This window comes from Schistocerca nitens, chromosome 8, assembly GCF_023898315.1.
Source record: "Schistocerca nitens isolate TAMUIC-IGC-003100 chromosome 8, iqSchNite1.1, whole genome shotgun sequence".
Classification (NCBI taxonomy): Eukaryota; Metazoa; Arthropoda; class Insecta; order Orthoptera; family Acrididae; genus Schistocerca; species Schistocerca nitens.
This window is the reverse complement of record NC_064621.1, coordinates 49042929-49061657: the sequence shown is the minus strand read 5'-3', so window position 1 is coordinate 49061657 and position 18729 is coordinate 49042929. Positions and strand designations below refer to the sequence as shown.

At 44.1% G+C, this 18729-nt stretch overlaps 1 protein-coding gene across 1 annotated transcript in view; it reads left to right on the top strand.

Moving 5' to 3' along the window:
• Nucleotides 1–18729, top strand: part of LOC126199148 (uncharacterized) — a 94291-nt gene that overhangs the window by 57397 nt on the left and 18165 nt on the right. Inside the window, exons 3-4 of the mRNA XM_049935904.1 lie at nt 5524–5566; nt 15298–15604. Coding sequence (XP_049791861.1) covers nt 5524–5566; nt 15298–15604 — 350 coding nt within the window. The remainder of the gene's footprint in view (nt 1–5523; nt 5567–15297; nt 15605–18729) is intronic.

The following is an 18729-nucleotide window of genomic DNA, read 5'->3' as shown; positions in this document are numbered from 1 at the left end:
ATCGGACAAAGAGGATCTGAAACTTTACATGTCTCGAATTCAGGGTTTACAATTTCAGTACTTTGACAATCATCTCGGCAAGCATGGAAGATTAAGACTTCTATCAGTTAGAAACATCTCGCTTTATTGTTCTGGCGCTGCAAAAAGACAGGAAGGGGAATCTTGAAACGTATTCAAGTATGTTTGACGACTGTGTACTAACCAGTATTGGAGTTTACCGAAATTCCCAGCTTCTTCCATACGATACTTTATAGCTCTACTGGGACAGAAACGAATATGGGCTGTTGTATGACATGAACGCAAGACCATACACATCACATTACGAGACTACCGATGGTTTCGGATGCACGCTTAGCCCAAGCAGTTTAAGGAATTATCACTAATAGCAGTTTTGTTTTGTTCCGTTTTTGTTTTAGCGACCAAAAACAACTAGGGTCAAAACTGTAAAACACGAAGACAAAGAGAGAAGTTAAAAACGATTACACGTCAGTCCCAGTCGAGGGAAGAGAGCAAAAATCGGGGATGTGGAGAAAGGTCTATAAAATACGCCATAGAGAAACGGAGGTCCATAACTAAAAATTAAATGGTCTTCCCCATATTACTACCACGGATAAAATGTAAAACGCAGTCGACAGCCCGTGCGTCGTTCGCAAAAACGGTCGAAAACTCAGCTAGCAAACTCAAACGGGAATGTAAGCGGTTAAAAAAAGGGCATTCCGTCAGAAAATGGCCGACAGTTAAAAGTGAGTCCTAATGTGCACAAAGTAGTGAGGTAGCACCACTTAACAAATGGCGATGGCTGAAAAGACAGTCCCCAATAAGCATCCTAGTTAAAATGATCTCCTTGCAGCGAGCGGGCTGAGAAGAGGTCGTCCAAGCCGCTGGGTTAGGTTTAATAACCCGGAGCTCATTCCCGTGAAGGGAGGACCTGTGGTGATGCCAAAGTGACCCCACCTGCTGACAGATGGCAACATAGAGATCATCGGAGGGAATGTAAGAACTACCAGGCGGATGTGAGAGGACTGCAGCCATGGCAACACGAGACGGTGAAAATTGGAAATGCGGACATACATCATGAATCCGAATCACTGCAAAATTTCCCTGTCGGCACTGCAGCATATGCATTAGTAGTACACGACTGTTTTGTAAACTACTCGCCAATGACAGGAGTCATACACCCTGCAGCATAAATGTAAAGGCGTTACACAACATACAACGCATTGTACAATGATGGCTCAAAGAGCGAAGGTGGTCGAAAATACACAAGGGTCTTACGACGAGTGTGGAATATTTGTGTATACAGCTATTACATTCCTTGCATTCTCTGACGCCGGACAAGTAATAACGAGATATTCCACAGTCTTTGCTTCATCCAAACCGTATAGCTGAGTGTAGTGTGTTAAAACTCGGCAAATGCCGGCGTGGTTGACACGATTTTTCGCGCAGAATGTTGAGATGATGAAGGGGTGGCGCATGAAGGTATGGTGTCATCACTCTCAACATATGATAATAGAGATAGCACAGTTTACGTCGAAGCTAGTGACAAGATTTCCTGGTTCCAAGAAATCTAAAAATCTGTGTGATCAGAATCTGGAAGCGGAAGAATGTCCTGAAGAAGAGATATGGACAATACACGTTTATGAATGCTTCAGAAAATGTACGGCTATGATCACTGAAGAAGCAGGGGCCTGAGCTCGCAGATGCAATCTAGGTGTGGCTGATAACCAGAGACCTCCACCAGCAGGTGCTGACAGGCAGTGCGACCTTCGTTAGATTACGCCTGGAACGTTATCACTGTACATCGCATGCACTTGTAGTATCATCCGAAGGCACGTTGGATTACAAGTACCATGTCTGTTCATGTAGTACCAGTCGGCAATACTCCTAGCATGCTGGATTTCACATATGTATGTGTGGGAACTACAACTAACTTTCGCTCTCACGAAAAGCATGAACTAGTGGTAGGTGGAGACAAGTGCTACACGTGCAGTGAAAAGTACAAATGTTAGCGCTGCGCTAAATTCACACGAGTGGAGACGTCTTTCTGATGATTTCTCTCTCTCTCTCGTTCTCTCTTTCTGTCTGTCTGTCTGCCTCTCTCTCTCTCTCTCTCTCTCGCTCTGTCTGTCTGTCTCTCTAATTGTACATGTTTACCCACACCCAGATGCGTGTGACACTTGCGCTGTAAATAATCAGCACTGAACGGCCCCTTTTCATTTCGGTCTGATTAGCCATGGAATGTTCTGCATAAGGTGATGACGAAGACATTGGTACTTGGAGGGCGATGGGGATCCATCACCACCTCTTCTCGATGATGCTGAACTACAACAGGATGATATATTGATACGTCAGCCAGACCATCTAAGCGATGATGTAGAATTTATACAACCACTTCAAAAATATGACGTACTGTCTCTACTGTCTCTGCATTGAGCACCTACAATAGGACTCTTAGACTGGAAGAAGATTGCCAGTAAGGTGGAGGTTTTTTCTAAGTATCTGTCTACGTCTACTTGTGTTTGTGTGTGTGTGTGTGTGTGTGTGTGTGTGTGTGTAATCTTACATGATGCTTATAGGTTGCTGTGATGCATGCGTTTCAGAATTACTCAATGACCTTGTATTGCCATGTTTGAGTGATGTGTCTGGGTTCGTGCTTACAACATCGCAATCACCGATGCCTGCATCACCTCGGTCGAGCAACAGTGGAGTGTTACCATCGACATTAGCGTCAATTTGCGTGGGGCTGTCAGGTGACCATCTCCACTCCACTGACAGCACGTTGGCACTGTCAGAGTAGTCACCATCATCCCCTCCCTGGTCTAGCAGTAGCAGCCCCACAGCCCAACTTGTTTACCAACATCTGGTAAAACACTGAGCCACTTTACACTACCCTGTGGTTACTGGTACCTTCAAGGATAGGATATTACTATCCCACATCGATAATGTCAATGCTGGATTTCGTCATCTGGCTACTTATCTTCAAGCATGCCAAACAGTTTTGGGAAGAGAGCTCCCTGATATCGTCAGTTCCCAGCAGGTCAATAACAGTTCTCTACTGTATGTTGTTGCACCACCCTAAAGGCTCAAATGGTTCAAATGGCTCTGAGCACTATGGGACTCAACTGCTGAGGTCATTAGTCCCCTAGAACTTAGAACTAGTTAAACCTAACTAACCTAAGGACATCACAAACATCCATGCCCGAGGCAGGATTCGAACCTGCGACCGTAGCGGTCTTGCGGTTCCAGACTGCAGCGCCTTTAACCGCACGGCCACTTCGGCCGGCTTGCACCACCCTAAAGATCACAGTAATGACTCTACAGAGAAAAACATTTTGAAACTTTTCGTAAAGGATGGTGTGATATTGCAGAACGTGGCAGTTGCCGTGTGGTATGGAATTTTATTGATAGTGTCTTACTGAAGCCTTTTTATGATATGAAGAGGCTCTGGTAAGGTGCTCAGCTGCATACTCCCCGTTGATATATACTCGCACATTTTTATCCAGTTAATTGGTGTCCAGTTTCATCCCTGTTCCAGATGGTATAGGCGCTGAAATGGTATGTATTAATGTCCAGAATACCAAGAAGGGGAATAAATGTTGCGATACAGGGTCACTTCTGGCTTGTGATAGAAATTACCTGATACACGATTATTTTACAAACACGTAGGGAATATCTAACGTCTGCAGGTATTATGACTTTGAAGGCATCTCATTCCCCATCACGCATCCAGACTTTCCATAATTCAGGAGACAGAACCCTTATTACTTGCTTCACATATATGGTTTGCATGAAGATGAGAATAGAAACAAGTCAGGAGATGTGAGGTTACTTTTCCAAAGCAGCCAGTCAGCACCCTCACCTGTGGATTTATTGCCATTCTACAACATCAAGGTCCGCCCCGATAGCGTACGTATGGCCGTCCTACGGACCCAGGTTCGATTCCCGGCTGGGTCGAGGATTTTCTCCGCTCAGGGACTGGGTGTTGTGCTGTCTCCATCATCATTTCATCCCCATCTGGAGTGCAGGTCGCCAGATGTGGCGTCGAATGTAATAAGACCTGCACCAAGGCGGCTGGACCTGCCCCGCAAGAGGCCTCCTGGCCAATGACCCCAATCGCTCATTTCCATTTTTCCAACATCTGAATTAAAAGCATAGGCCGGCCGCTGTGGCCGAGCGGTTCTAGGCACTTTAGTCAGGAAGTGCACTGCTGCTACAGTCGCAGGTTCGAATCCTGCCTCGGGCATGGCTGTGTGTGATGTCCTTAGGTTAGTTAGGTTTAAGTAGTTCCAAGTTCTAGGGGACCTCCGATGCTAGGTCCCATAGTACTAAGAGCCATTTGAACAATTTGAACCAAAAGCATATTCTGCCTACTATCTGCTAGAGTGAAAATAAGGGGCAAGGCACTTTTTCTGAGGTTGTTTCAACTCTTTTGCTTTCTTATTTAAAAAGACATCTGGTTGGTTGCTTGACCGAGGGACCAGTATGTGTGCAAATGCCCACTGAGCTCGAAAAGTATTTAAAGTTTAAGAACGCCTACCACCAGCAACGATGTCCGTTTGTTGTACACGCTGATTTTGAGTGCTTCCTCGTTCCTGTGGCCCATTGGAAGGCGATCCCAATGCCTCTTACACAACTTTCACAGAACGACACATACTGTACTTGGCAGTGTATCAGGATGTGTACTCATATGATTCCAGTCACAACAAATTTGGCTTATATGTCATGGATAATCCTCTGAGTTGGCTGCCTTCTGAGCTCGAAAAACTTGTATACGATGTTGATGGCCTTTACAGAAAAAAACAAACCCAATGACCAACTATCAGGATAATGATTTCCCTTTGGATAGAAAAGAGGAAGCTCCACACAGTGAGCACTGTCAGGTAATAGGGAAGTTCTGTGATGCAGCTCACAATGCTTGCAACTTGAAGTACAAGCTGACATGGCACATACCCATCTTGTTCTATATTTTGTCCAAATATGATGCTCACTTTCGAGTGGGAGAATCATAAGGCCAGCATCAGAAGCGAATGCAGAAAAATACATTTCATTCTCCAAGAAAATGACATCAAGAATATCGCTCTACTTGCGGGATTCCTTACGATTTATTCAGGCACCTCTACAGAAGCTTGCTGACTCCATGTGTTGAGAGGATATGTGTATCACTTGAGTTGCATTCTCCAAAGAAGCAAAGTTTCAGCTTGTAGAGAAAAGAGGTGTCTTTCGATACAAGTACCTAGATATAACTGCATTCACCTGCGAACTCACAAGCATTGCCATAACAGATGCAGAGTACTGGCAGGAGTTCAACATCTCTGATTTAGAGGAAATACTGAATTGTAGATGGAGACAGATGTACACTTGCTCGTGGACGTTTTTGAGAAATTCCAGAGTGTATGCCTGGGTATTTACGCTCTGGATCATGCCTTCTCGCAAACCACACTGCGGTTTTCGTATGCCACAACCTTAAAAACGATGCGTATCAACGTTTACAGGTTTTAATATGTTGCTCTTTTCCAATTGCAGGATTCGCGGACGACATTGCCATTGCATCCGCAGCTACCCCAAGGTGAATAATCCTCGACTGAGTGAGCATGATTATAGGCCATCCGATGATTTTAGTTGCATACTTTACTTGAATGTAAACAAACTCTATAGACAACCATTGCAACAAACCCTGCCTTTTGGAGTATTACGATGTTTGTCCAAAGATGAAATCGTTGGAATGAAGGATGCACTCCTCGATTTGGCTGCTGAGGCTGGCAGGGAGGTGTCCTGGAGGCTGACTTGGGACATACCACAGAGTTTGGTAATTAGCACAGTGACTTGCTGCTATATCCAGAGAGCCTAGTTCCGCGAAAAAGGTTTCGTCTTCAAGTTGATGACAACGCTGGGGAATAAGCACATATACATCCTACACTATAGAAACCTCCAGTAGTGTTCCAAGTTGGGGATGCGACTTCTTAGAATCTCCTGCAGCATCTCCTTCAACAGCGTCACAGGTTGAAGGAGTTCACTGACTTAAACACTATACAGAGGACTCTCATGAAGTGCGATTTTGAAAAAGATTTTATGAAGTAATGAATAATTCAAATTTCGGCAAAACCATGGAGAATGCTAGAAACTGTCGCGATATTCATTTAGTTTACCGTTGGGATTGGCGTTATGGTGCAAGAGATTACGTCATCAGGCCAAATTTTAAGTGTTCCACAATCTTCAATGAAGGACATGTCACTGGAGATGGGTAGGATTTCAGTGGAGCTCATGAAGCCTGTGTACATCGGCATGTGTGCTCTGCACCTCTCAAAACTCCAAATGCACCGATTCTACTAAAAATTTGCAAAACCAAACTTCGTTGATGTGAAGTTATTTTATATGGATACAGATAGTTTCATCTACTGTGTGAAAGGCTACGAAGAATATGAAGTAATTGGTGCAATCCAAAGGAATTCGATACATGTTGATATGTGGCTGATAATCCTTACAGCATAAAACTTCAGAACTGAAAGGTTATCGACTTGATGAAAGATGAGGCTAATGGCTTGCAGATTGTGGAGTTTGTAGGGCTCGGATCGAGGATGTATGCATACTGTGTAGATTCAGGTGTCACTTACAGATGGGCTAAGGGTGTGCATTGTGCAGCCTCATGGGCACTCTTCCATTGTGAGTGCCCATGAGGCTGCACAATATAAGGAGTGACTGTTTGCTGTTGATGAATCTCCTCATATGGTCTTTTTGTCAATGGGCCATTAGTGACTGCATTGCAACTGAAAGCTGACCTGTCATGTCACAATGAGAAATGCTTCATCAGTGTGGATGGAATCAGGATCCTCCTGTTCACTCACTGTTTACTTGAATGATTGTGTGTGTGTGTGTGTGTTTGTGTGTGTGTGTGTGTGTGTGTGTGTGTGTGTGCGTATGTAATAACTAGATGAAGCTTTCATCGTAATTACGTGTATGATTGTGTGTGTGTGTGTGTGTGCATGTGCATGTGTGTGTATGTGTACGCATGTGAGCTGCATATTATTATATGTACCATTACACATTTGCACACTGTGTGCTCTTGTAAAAACAAATATTGTGTATATAAATGTTGTTTATGTGTATGTGTGAGGTTCTTCATCTGCTGCTGCTAGCACTTATACTATAAATATTGTAAAGACATAAAATCATTCTCCTCCTCCCTTAATATAATTTATCTCTTCTGCTGTAAATAGTTTATAGTTGATTAGTTGCTGTTATGTAAATAAAATCAGTCTGTACTTATGAAATCTCTTTTTGAAAAACTGAGTTGTTACTGGTATAGTGTAACCTGCTTCTGTAAATATAGTGTAGCTGGTCATCTTCTGTCACGTAAATAAAATCATGCTGCATTCATACAATCTCTTTTTTTTAGAAATTAAAAGGTAATGTTTCTGATAGTAAAACATGAGTTGATTTGCTATGTTTGTGTTACTAATAATTGGTCGTTTCATTATTAAAATTATTGTTGGATGGAAGCAAACAGCAAGAATTTTATACATCATTTTTCTTATTACATCAATAATTCAACTTTACAGAAATATCGAAATAATTGCCTTTTTATACATGCTTTGAATCCAGTCTGATTCATATTCAGGCATATAGGTGCAGCTACACACACATGCCATTCCTTCAGTAAAGCGAGCTTCCACTGATTTTATAGTTATATTCTCAACACTTACACACACTGGTATGGGGGCAATGCAGACACTGACGCATCACTCTGCTCAATCAGTGTTTACACTGTTATCACCCAAATATTTCACAAATTCTTAGGTTGCCCCTCTCACATTTGGACACCAATGACACAATCTATCAGAGGCAATTGATAATGAGCAATACAGGTCTTTCAGTTTAATAACCCTAAGATGTTTAGATATATATTCATGCCCCATTCTAGTATTGCCTCATAATACATATCCACTAAAAACGCTTTAGAGCCAAACATGTGAATGTCAATAGGAGTGTGAGATGATTCATACTCATCTACTCGTATCTATATATTCCATCATACTACATAGATAGTTCCGCTGATATCACGAATATTGCACTTTAGTACCTGCTTGTTGTGCATTTTCTACCTCTTTTACTAGTTCAAAGTTCTTTTCAGATGCCAAACCTACATTTACAAATTTAGAACCACTGACAACCACATTGTATATGTTAATGAATAACAATACCCTCATGGGACATGGCTACTGTGGTTGTGCTATGGCATAGTCAGATGACACCAGGTCTGAAACTTCGAGAAGACATTGTGTGGGCTGTGACTGTGAAAATATCTGAGTGTCCTTTTCCCTCTTTCAGCACAGTATCAGGCGCTTTTTACAGCATAGTCTAAGAATGCCAGACACCCTGTTGCCCACAGCTGCTGTTGTGGATCTGTAACAATTACAGCAAAAAAAAAGCTATGTATAATGAAGCATACATATGTAATGATAATAATAATAATAATAGGATTGGCAAGGTGACCAGTGCAGTGGTGTTACTGTCCAGGATAGGTGGACTAGGAAGTAACTGTACCCTTCTTTCGCCCCTCAGTTGCCCTAACTCTGCCAGCAGCTGAGCTATTTCATTTATCGACTGCCGAATAGCTCCCTGAGCCAAAACTTGCTTATTCATATTGCCTACGTTCTACCAGACCAAGAATATTGTATACACAAGATAAATATGAAAAGGAAGAAGAAAGAATAGGAAAACCATTATACAGGCTCAAACAAACATTTCTGAATTTGTCACTTGGTATTGGTGCGTAGGGCGTCCCTGCTGCTTAAGATCCACGGTTTTGGCTGCTGTGTGGCTGTTCACCTTGATCTTCAGCAGTCGTTCTCACACGAGTTGTAACTGGCTGGGCATAGAGGACAGTTGTGAAGTAGTAACATCATATTGTGATGGCTTAGTGCGAGTCGGAATCTGCCGAGGAAGTATATCATGTGCAGCTGAAGAAGAACCGACAGTGGCCATAACGGCTTCTGTGTTGTCTGCAGTCGGTGGCTTAGAGAATACCAGTCTACAGCTGTTCGCTGCCGCATCATCAGGGTGCTACCAGAGGCGTAGGCGTCCACAGCGTAGAGGCGGCGCGGAGCAGAGGGTGTCGACGTCCCCAGCTGCCAGCTGCTGCACAATCGCGAGCTGTTGGTGCAGTCCACTGAATAGTGTGGAGCAGGGCGGCGTCCGGTCCGCCTTGCAGTCACCCGGCTGCAACACTCCCTGCAGCCTCGCGCGGTGGTGGTGGTGGTGGGGGCGCCTGGCCACAGTGCAGCGGCGTTGCCAACCCGCTGCCCACGCCGCCCTCTGGAGGCCACCACGCGACCTTGGAGATGCCCTAATGTTTGTTGTGGCGCTGCACTGCCGGTTCCAACTGCTGTTTATAACTTTTCGCTTTACGGTTCAGAGAAACTGGAAAGTAAATCATTGCATCATCTATACTGGACAGCATTACGTGACTGACACATAACTTTTCATCAGCCATACGTCGTATGCATAAACCAATTTCTTGCTGGAAATAGAGAGAAGAATTTTCTTCTGACTTAGTGCAGGGGGTGAACCAGTGCGGTGATGCTCTACACAGAGGCAGGCAGTATGAATTCTTATGGCCCCTCCAATTTTCAACACGAGGCTAATTTGAGCATGAGTGGAATCTGATCTCCACACTGTACACCTACAGTTTAAATATCATATCACTCTTCCCGCCGGCCAGAGTAGCCGAGCGGTTCTAGACACTTCAGTCTGCAACCGCACGACTGCTACCGTCGCAGGTTCGAATCCTGCCTCGGGCACGGATGTGTGTGATGTCCTTAGTTTAGTTAGGTTTAAGTAGTTCTATGTCTAGGGGACTGATGACCTCAGATGTTAAGTCCCATAGTGCTCAGAGCCATTTGAACCATTTTGAACAAACTTCCAATTCTCTGAGTATATATCCCAAAGTATATATCACTGTAGATGGAGTTTCGTCATCGTAATTTTAAGGAAAATTGATGATAATAAAAAAGGGGAAAGCCATTTGTGTGCCTGTCTGTCACTTTATCGTTATCCTCATCGTCATTAACAAACAAGTACACGAAAAGTCAAGATTTACTCACAAGGGATGTAATTCGTGAGGGGAAGATGTTCAGTGAGATTCAACATTTTTGGGTTTCCTCGACAATGATGTCATCTGACTACTTTAGTCATTGTTCCAAGGATCCTTATCATAGGAACCGTACCGCCTTTTACCTAAAACTATTTAGAACTTAAATCTCTCCTAGAATATGTGTCACATGTATTAACAATAGCACAGCCTTATTTTGCTCCTGTTCTGAGATTTTGGCATCTTATGAATTTTTCGTAGAAATTACAACCTTTGTGTGCTTCCCTTCTCTCCGACTATGACAATGACCGTTTTCCAAGCACCTATGTCAAACAACTGTAGTTCACAATCTACCGTCATTGAATGTGATATACCTTCTGCTTTTTTTTCACCCGTGTCTCGCCAATCATACAATTGAAATGTAACACAAACCGACTTTTCTTCACAGTAACGAATAATAGTAGATAACACAGCCAAAGTTTAATAGGTTGTTTCCTTGGAATGTTCGAGGACATTTAGCTATATTGTCGTATATTGCCCTAATCTACATTACAATGCTACTTCCGCATCTGCTTCACTACTTGGCAAGCCAGCTGGCGGTGTGTCAAGGACAGCTCTTCCAGTTCCCCCTTCCCTGCTCTGTTCCCTGCCGCGTGGGGACAATGATTCTGCGAAAACCTGTGTCCTCTAATTTCTCCAATTTTCTCGAAATTTCGCGAAATGTGTGTGGGAGATGTCTTCAATTTAGTAGTTATTTGAGCCCTCAGGTCTTTCACGAGTTATGGATAATGTTGACCTTCAGAAAGATTTGTGTTTAGTGATGACTATTCTTCTATTGACATTCTGTTTTGAGGAGTCGATAATTTAAATTCAACCGACCGTCTGATGTACCGTAACATGTGTGCGTCCTTTCTGCTGGGTCTGCTGAACAGCATCAGAGGCAAAATTCCAGCCACACCCTTCTGACTGATTTGAAGTGACCCACCATAACATGTGATAATTTCTTCACTTGACAGTAGTGCCTATACCCGCTTTGCTCAATTAATTACTGGATATATTCCAATCTCTTGATTTCTATCTTCCAGAAGTATCTCTTCAGTTCTATGCTCCAGAAGTAAGTACTCAGAAATGTCTTCCTCAGATTAAGAAATATATCTGATACTAAAATTCCCCTTTTGGCCAGTAACACTCTCCTTGCTTGTGGTAATCTATCTTTTACATCCTTCTTCCTTCGTCCGTTATGTGTCATTTTGACTCCTAGGTGGCAAAATTCATTAACCCTGCGGTCTCCTGTTTTTAACGTTACGTTTATCGCTTATCTAATTTACACTGCTCCTCATTAGCTTCTTCTTTCGGTGGTTTACTTTCAATCCATGTTCTGTGCTCATTATACCGTTCAGTCCATTCAACAGTTCCCGTAATTCTTGCTCACTTCCACTGACTACCGGCGATCTCATCACCGAATCTTGTCATTGACATCCTTTCACTCTTAATTTTAATCCCACTCCTGAAACTGTCTTTTATTTTCATTATTTCTTCTTCGATGTACAAAGTCTTACATCATTACAAACTCGATCACTTTGTTTTTGGTTTGGTTCAAGTCTTACTTCGCTCTCTTAGTTCTGGTATATACTGTATATTACCCGTCTTCCTCTATAACTTATACCTGTTTTTATGAGAATTTAAAGAATCTTTCAGCATTTTACGTCGCCGAACGCTTTTCTTCGTCGGCAATTCCTATGAAGCGCATCGTCAGAACTGCCTCTCTGGTTCCTTTATTTGCCAAACTGTTCATCATCTAACAGGTTTCAATTAATTTACTGTCCCATTCTTTTGTACTTTATTCGTGTCACCAATTTTGATGCACGGTCTGGTTCAAAATGGCTCTGAGTACTATGGGACTTAACTTCTGAGGTCATCAGTCCCCTAGAACTTAGAACTACTTAAACCTAACTAACCTAAGGACATCACACACATCCACGTCTGGGGCAGGATTTGAACCTGCGACCGTAGCGGTCACGCGGTTCCAGACTGTAGCGCCTAGAACCGCTCGGCCACTCCGGCTGGCCGATGCACGGTCTGTTAAACTAATCGTGCGACAGTTCTCATACTTATCTGCCTTGCTATATTCGGGATTGCATGATATTTTCCTCAAAATACGATGGTGTGCCTACAGTTCAATAAATTAAACATTCCTGCTTGAAGAGTCATTTGGTTGCCAGTTCCTCCAATGATTTTACAAATTTTGAATGAACAATATCTCTCAGTTCTGCCCACTCTGTTCGGAAGTCGTCCTTAGCTCTATCAGATTCTAATACTGCTACCGTTAGTTCTTCCTTACCTTCCCAACAGCACTCGTGTCCTGTCTGCATTTCTGCTTAGTGGCCCGAACATACGGGGGAGGAAGTAAAGAATAGTGGCAGCCAGATACCAGGATGGTTTCTATGTGAGCCTGTAGAATTGGCGTCATTTTGGTCATTGTATGAGTTGAACTACGTGAGATTTATGTTCTACATCAGGTAATTTACACTGTTGCATTTTAAAATCGCAACACGAAGAAGGCGAGATGCGTAAACGAGAAAATGGCGTCAAGTGTACTAGACGCACAGATATGCTTAGGAGTAAGCCCATCTACAGTCCGCATACAAGGAATGATTATGCAGTCGATTTTCCATTCAGAAAACGCATCTGAATGTTGGTTGTTTGGGAGAGGTTCGGGTTACGCCTCGCGTGAGAAGATGAAAAGCCTACACCCACGTGACGGAATTCGACAGCACGAGCAACGTGACGTATCGATAGTGCACGTTGCTGCTCGGCACGGCCGGGATCCCCCGACTGTTACGCGAGTATGCAGTCGACGGGTTCAGGAGGGCCACACTTGACGCCGGCCGGTGTGGCCGAGCGGTTCTAGGCGCTTCAGTCTGGAACCGCGCGCCCGCTATGGTCGCAGGTTCGAATCCTGCCTCGGGCATGGATGTGTGTGAGTTAGGTTTAAGTAGTTCTAAGTTCTAGGGGACTGATGACCTCAGGTGTTAAGTCCCATAGTGCTCATAGCCATTTGAAACATTTTTCAACGCTTGGCCGTGTCGTTGGTTTCACCAGCCGCATCTCGTTGTTCCTGAACCTTAACCACTTCTCTTCCTACAAACGCACGACCCTCTGCCTCGACCGTGAGGTAACAGCCCGTACAGGAGCAGCATATTCAAAAATCGTAACTTCCAAGCAGGCATCGTTAGCTGCTACATCTGCCGCTTCATTACCTTGAAGGCTACTGGAGTCCTAGTATCCAGTAAATTGACACGGACTTGCATTCCCTCTGTACATGGAAAAGGTAGTAGCAGATCAGCTAAAGATACTGTGAAAGGCGGTCTGAAGGGAAGTTAAAGAGTCGGTGGAGGCGAGGAATTCTGTAGCAGGAAGACGCTGTATCTTATGCAAAGTCCTCAACACCGCCTGTAATTCGACGTCATACACTGTGCACCTAATGGGTTCTCGAATCTTGAGATTACATTCTGGAAATAACACAGCGCAGCCGATTGAGTTACCATGCTTAGATTACCTTGCTTAGACCCGCACAGTCACAGTGCTCGGATGAAATTCTGTAAAATATCGATTCAAAAACGTAACCCGGAGTGAAATTCTTTTTCCGTACTGATGAATCCGTGTCGCGTTATTAACCAGGGCGTCGAACTACAACATTTTTTAAATAATACAGTACCGTTCGCAGCTGCTAATTCTAATGATGATACAAACACAGTCTTATATACAACGTGCTTATACACTACTACCCATTAAAATTGCTACACCACGAAGATGACGTGCTACAGACGAGAAATTTAACCGACAGGAAGAAGGTGCTGTGATATGCAAATGATTAGCTTTTCAGAGCATTCACACAAGGTTGGCGCCGGTGGCGACACCTACAACGTGCTTACATGAGGAAAGTTTCCAACCGATTTCTCATACACAAACAGCAGTTGACCGGCGTTGCCTGGTGAAACGCTGTTGTGATGTCTCGTGTAAGCAGGAGAAATGCGTACCATCACGTTTCCGACTTTGATAAAGGTGGGATTGTAGCCTATCGCGATTGCGGTTTATCGTATCGCGACATTGCTGCTCGCGTTGGTCGAGATCCAATGACTGTTAGCAGAATATGGAATCGGTGGGTTCAGGAGGGTAATACGCAACGCCGTGCTGGATCCCAACGGCCTCGTACCACTAGCAGTCGAGATGACAGGCATCTTATCAGCATGGCTGTAACGGATCGTGCAGCCACGTCTCGATCCCTGAGTCAACAGATGGGGACGTTTGCAAGGCAACAACCATCTGTACGAACAGTTCGACGACGTTCGCAGCTCGGAGACCATGGCTTCGGTCACCCTTGACGCTGCATCAGAGACAGGAGCCTCTGCGATGGTGTACTGAACGACGAACCTGGGTGCACGAATGGCAAAACGTCATTTTTTCGGATGAATTCAGGTTCTGTTTACAGCATCATGATGGTCCCACCCATGTTTGGCGACATCGCGGTGAACGCACATTGGAAGCGTGTATTCGCCATCGCCATACTGGCGTATCACCCGGCGTGATGGTATGGGGTGCCATTGGTCACACATCTCGATCACGTTCGCATTGACGGTACTTTGAACAGTGGACGTTACATTTCAGATGTGTTACGACCTGTGGCTATACCCTTCATTCGATCCCTGCAGAACCGTACATTTCAGCAGGATAATGCACGACCGCATGTTACAGGTCCTGTACGGGCCTTTCTGGATACAGAAAATGTTCGACTGCTGCCCAGGTCAGTACATTCTCCAGATCTCTCACCAATTGAAAACGTCTGGTCAATGGTGGCCGAGCAACTGGCTCGTCACAATATGCCGGTCACTACTCTTGATGAGCTGTGGTATCGTGTTGAAGCTGCATGGGCAGCTGTACCTGTATACGCCATCCAAGCTCTGTTTGACTCAGTGCCCAGGCGTATCAAGGCCGTTATTTCTCAGGATGTATGCACCCAAATTGCGTGAAAATGTAATCACATATCAGTTCTAGTATAATATACTTGTCCAATGAATACCCTCTTATCATCTGCATTTCTTCTTGGAGTAGCAATTTTAATGGCCTGTAGTGTATGTGGTTGGAAGCTGGTATGTATGGTGAAACGTCAACCACAGCCTTTACGTACTATCGCTGCTTGTTTTTCACAGAGGACTGAAGTGTGACCTTCCGTTTTGGCGGACCGTGGCGAGTTTGGTGGGGATCCTGCTGTCGGCGGTTCGCGCGACGTCGCAGCCTCCGGAGGTCTGCGCTTTTTCGAGCAGCTGCAACTGCTCCAGCGACGGCACGAGAGTGGAATGCCAGGCGGCTTCCTGGCCCGCTGTCCAGCCGGCCGACGGCGGCAGCGTGTTGTCGCTGTCCGTGACGGGGCTGCAGCAGCGCAGTCTCCTACCGGCAGACTTCGGAAACCTGTCTGCTCTGGAGTTCCTCTCCGTCACTGACGGGCGCCTTTTCGAGGTCAGTACGCAGTGATCGCGTCTTGTATGTGCTCAGCTGGCCTTTCCGACCTCTTCGTAACGCACAGGTGTATCTGCATTTTTTTCGCACGCAGTGTCTCGAGAGGAAACGGGTATGAGGAAAGAAAAATACAGGGTGGCGCAGGAACTGTCTTACCATTTTGTTTCTGAATATAAACTTTATTGTCAATACAATCTGAAAGGAACATATACACAATGAAGAGCCGTCCATGGAGATTTATTCTAACTCAGCACATGCTCAATATGTCCACCATTTCGTTTCATAACTTCCTTCAAACGAACACTGAAGTTAGTGACTGCCCAACGGCACATGTCTTCCGTAATTTCACTGCAAACTTGAAGACTAAGGCTTCTGAGCTCCATTAAATCACGTGGACGCTTCGTGAAAACTTTTTTCCTTTAGGTACCCCCAAAGAAAAATGTCACATGGATTGAGGTCTGGAGTATTGGGGGGCCAATTCTGCTCGTCATTGAAGCGACCTGGAAACCTGAGTGAAATGATCCGCATGCCGAAATGCTCGTGTAAAAACTCCAGCACAGTGTTCACAGTAAGTGGCCTTCCTCCATCTTGCATGAACCACTGCGTGTTGAAGGGCAAGGCAGTAGCAAGAAGCTGTGGAATGAAGCTATTGCGAAGCATGCTCAAATAACGCTCGTTGTTCACAGTTTCTTCAAAGAAAATGGGTCCAATAAGTCCGTGACTGGAAGTTGCTGCCCACGTTGTAATCCTCGGAGCATAATGTTGTCGTTCATGAAGCACTTGTGGGTTTTCAGCGGCCCAAAAGCGTACATTTTGTTTGTTAACAACAGCGTCTAAATGAGAATGCGCTTCGTCTGAAAACAAAACGTTGTTGAGAGTTTCTTCCCTATTCTCCGCCCACTGAGCAAACAGTAGTCCTGCTGCTTGTGTTCTTCAGTGAGCTTCTGTGCACAGGTCATCTTGTATGGGTACATAAGGAGGTCACTTTTAAGAATGCGTTGAACGGAGCGTCTTGATATTCCCAGTTGCACTGCTGCCTTTCTACACGATTTCCCGGGACTTCTCTGTACAGCAACCCGTACCGCTTCAATATTCTCCGGCGAACAAACAGGCTTAGGCCGAGGTCGCTTCGCTTCCAGTACTGTTCCTTCCTGTACATATTTATCCTACAACCTGTGGATGGTCTTCTTGCAAGGACCCATCGTGTGTTAAACTGTTGTCGGAAACGCCTCTGAGTCACAACAAGGCTTTTCGTTTCATGAAAAAGTAACACAATTGCCGATCGTTGCTGTGTCGTCAGTCTTCCATTATCAGCCGTTGCTGCTTACTAGTCTCCTAGCGGCAGTATCGTGAATTACACCTCATTTCGTAACTCATTTGTTTTTCCAAGCTCTGTTGGTGCTGCTGTAGAGATCCCAGCGGGATATCTAATGTGCGTCGTACATTGTGAAAGAAACAATCGGTAACACATTTCGTGCGCCACCCTGTAATATTTCTAGGCGATAATCTTCTCGATACCAGCATTTTAACACTTTAGCGAAGGCATACTGTTTAAACGCTGTGCCACAAACCTTTACCGAAACGTAAGAAACGCTTCGGGATTTTTTCTGCTGCCTCATCTACGACACTACTTGTTAACTGTACTCACATATGCACTACTTCACTAGTTTTCTGGAACGCTGTTGTCAAAATATGTCTGCCTGAACACTGTTAACCTACACTGTCCCAAGTCGGATAACTTATAATCGGTACAGACGAGACACGTCCTACGATAAGAATAAAAAATTATAACATGGTTACGTAGTGCTTACGTGTCCTTGCGAAAACTGTTACCTTATTCTCCTCTCTTCAACACTTCAGCGCAGCTGTTCGAAACTCGTGTATTTACCACTTTTCCAGTCCTGTGCATAGACTGTTATCAAAGACGGTAGAGGCAAATTATCTTGTTTTTGAACTCTTCTGTCCAAGTCTGCTTGCAAATAGATTTGTTTTTGGAGAGTGTCCGCCTTCAGCAGAACACACTTTTTCTTTTGCTTTTTATTTCCCAGACATGTTTCGTTGAGTTTTCAGCATCATCAGTAGGTCTTCTATTATCTTTCAGTAACACAACGACAACGTTCTTTACCACATGTGCACATATTTATTTGAGATTTTAAGACAGCATTTACATATTTGAAAACCAGAAAAATTTCTGTACATGTACCTTGTTACCACATGATGTGGATTTTCTGGATTTTTATGTTGTTTGATGCTGTCGTTTCGTTTCACAATTTGTCATCTGCAATCATGTAGAACTTAATGTAGAGCAGTTACTTACTTCGAAATTGTTCGACGGGCATATTGTAGTTACGTGTATCATCAACTAATACCATGTGGAAGGACACACACACACACACACACACAACCTCCCACATAATTTTAGTTAATGGTAGGCACAGGCATAACATGTCCAGTCGTACAAATTCGAAGTAAGTAACTCGTCTACACTAAGTTCTATATCGGTGGTCGTTAAACTTGCTTGATAGCCAATATTGACAGTGAAGGGCGACACTTCTGGCCAAATAGTATTGTGTCGCCTGCTATGGTGGTGGTTAGGGGAGGGGAAGGCGGAGGGGGGGGGGCTCTAAAGTGGCCTCTCAAAGAGAGATTCAATTTTCACCAAACAATGGTTATCGATTAAACCTCATACATTTTGAATCTACGTGGTACAACATTCCCAACAAATGTATATCAGGTGAAAAGAAAGTACATGCATTTTTCTGAAGCCTTACATACTACTAGAGTCCAGTTTTCCGTACCTAAGCGGGTACTGCGGTCAGTCCCAAGATCTCGTGTTTATTTTTATGATTGCTCGACATATTTTCCAGGCATGTTGATACCCTACTCTCTGAAACAAAACAAAGAGGCTGCAGCAGACCGTATTCAATCATACTTTTGTATTATACCTAATATAACAGAACAGATAAGTTATAATTAATTCAAAATTGCCACAAAAGGATACATAAAAGTGTATGGTTCAAAAATGGTTCAAATGGCTCTGAGCACTATGGGACTCAACTTCTGAGGTCATTAGTCCCCTAGAACTTAGAACTAGTTAAACCTAACTAACCTAAGGACATTACACA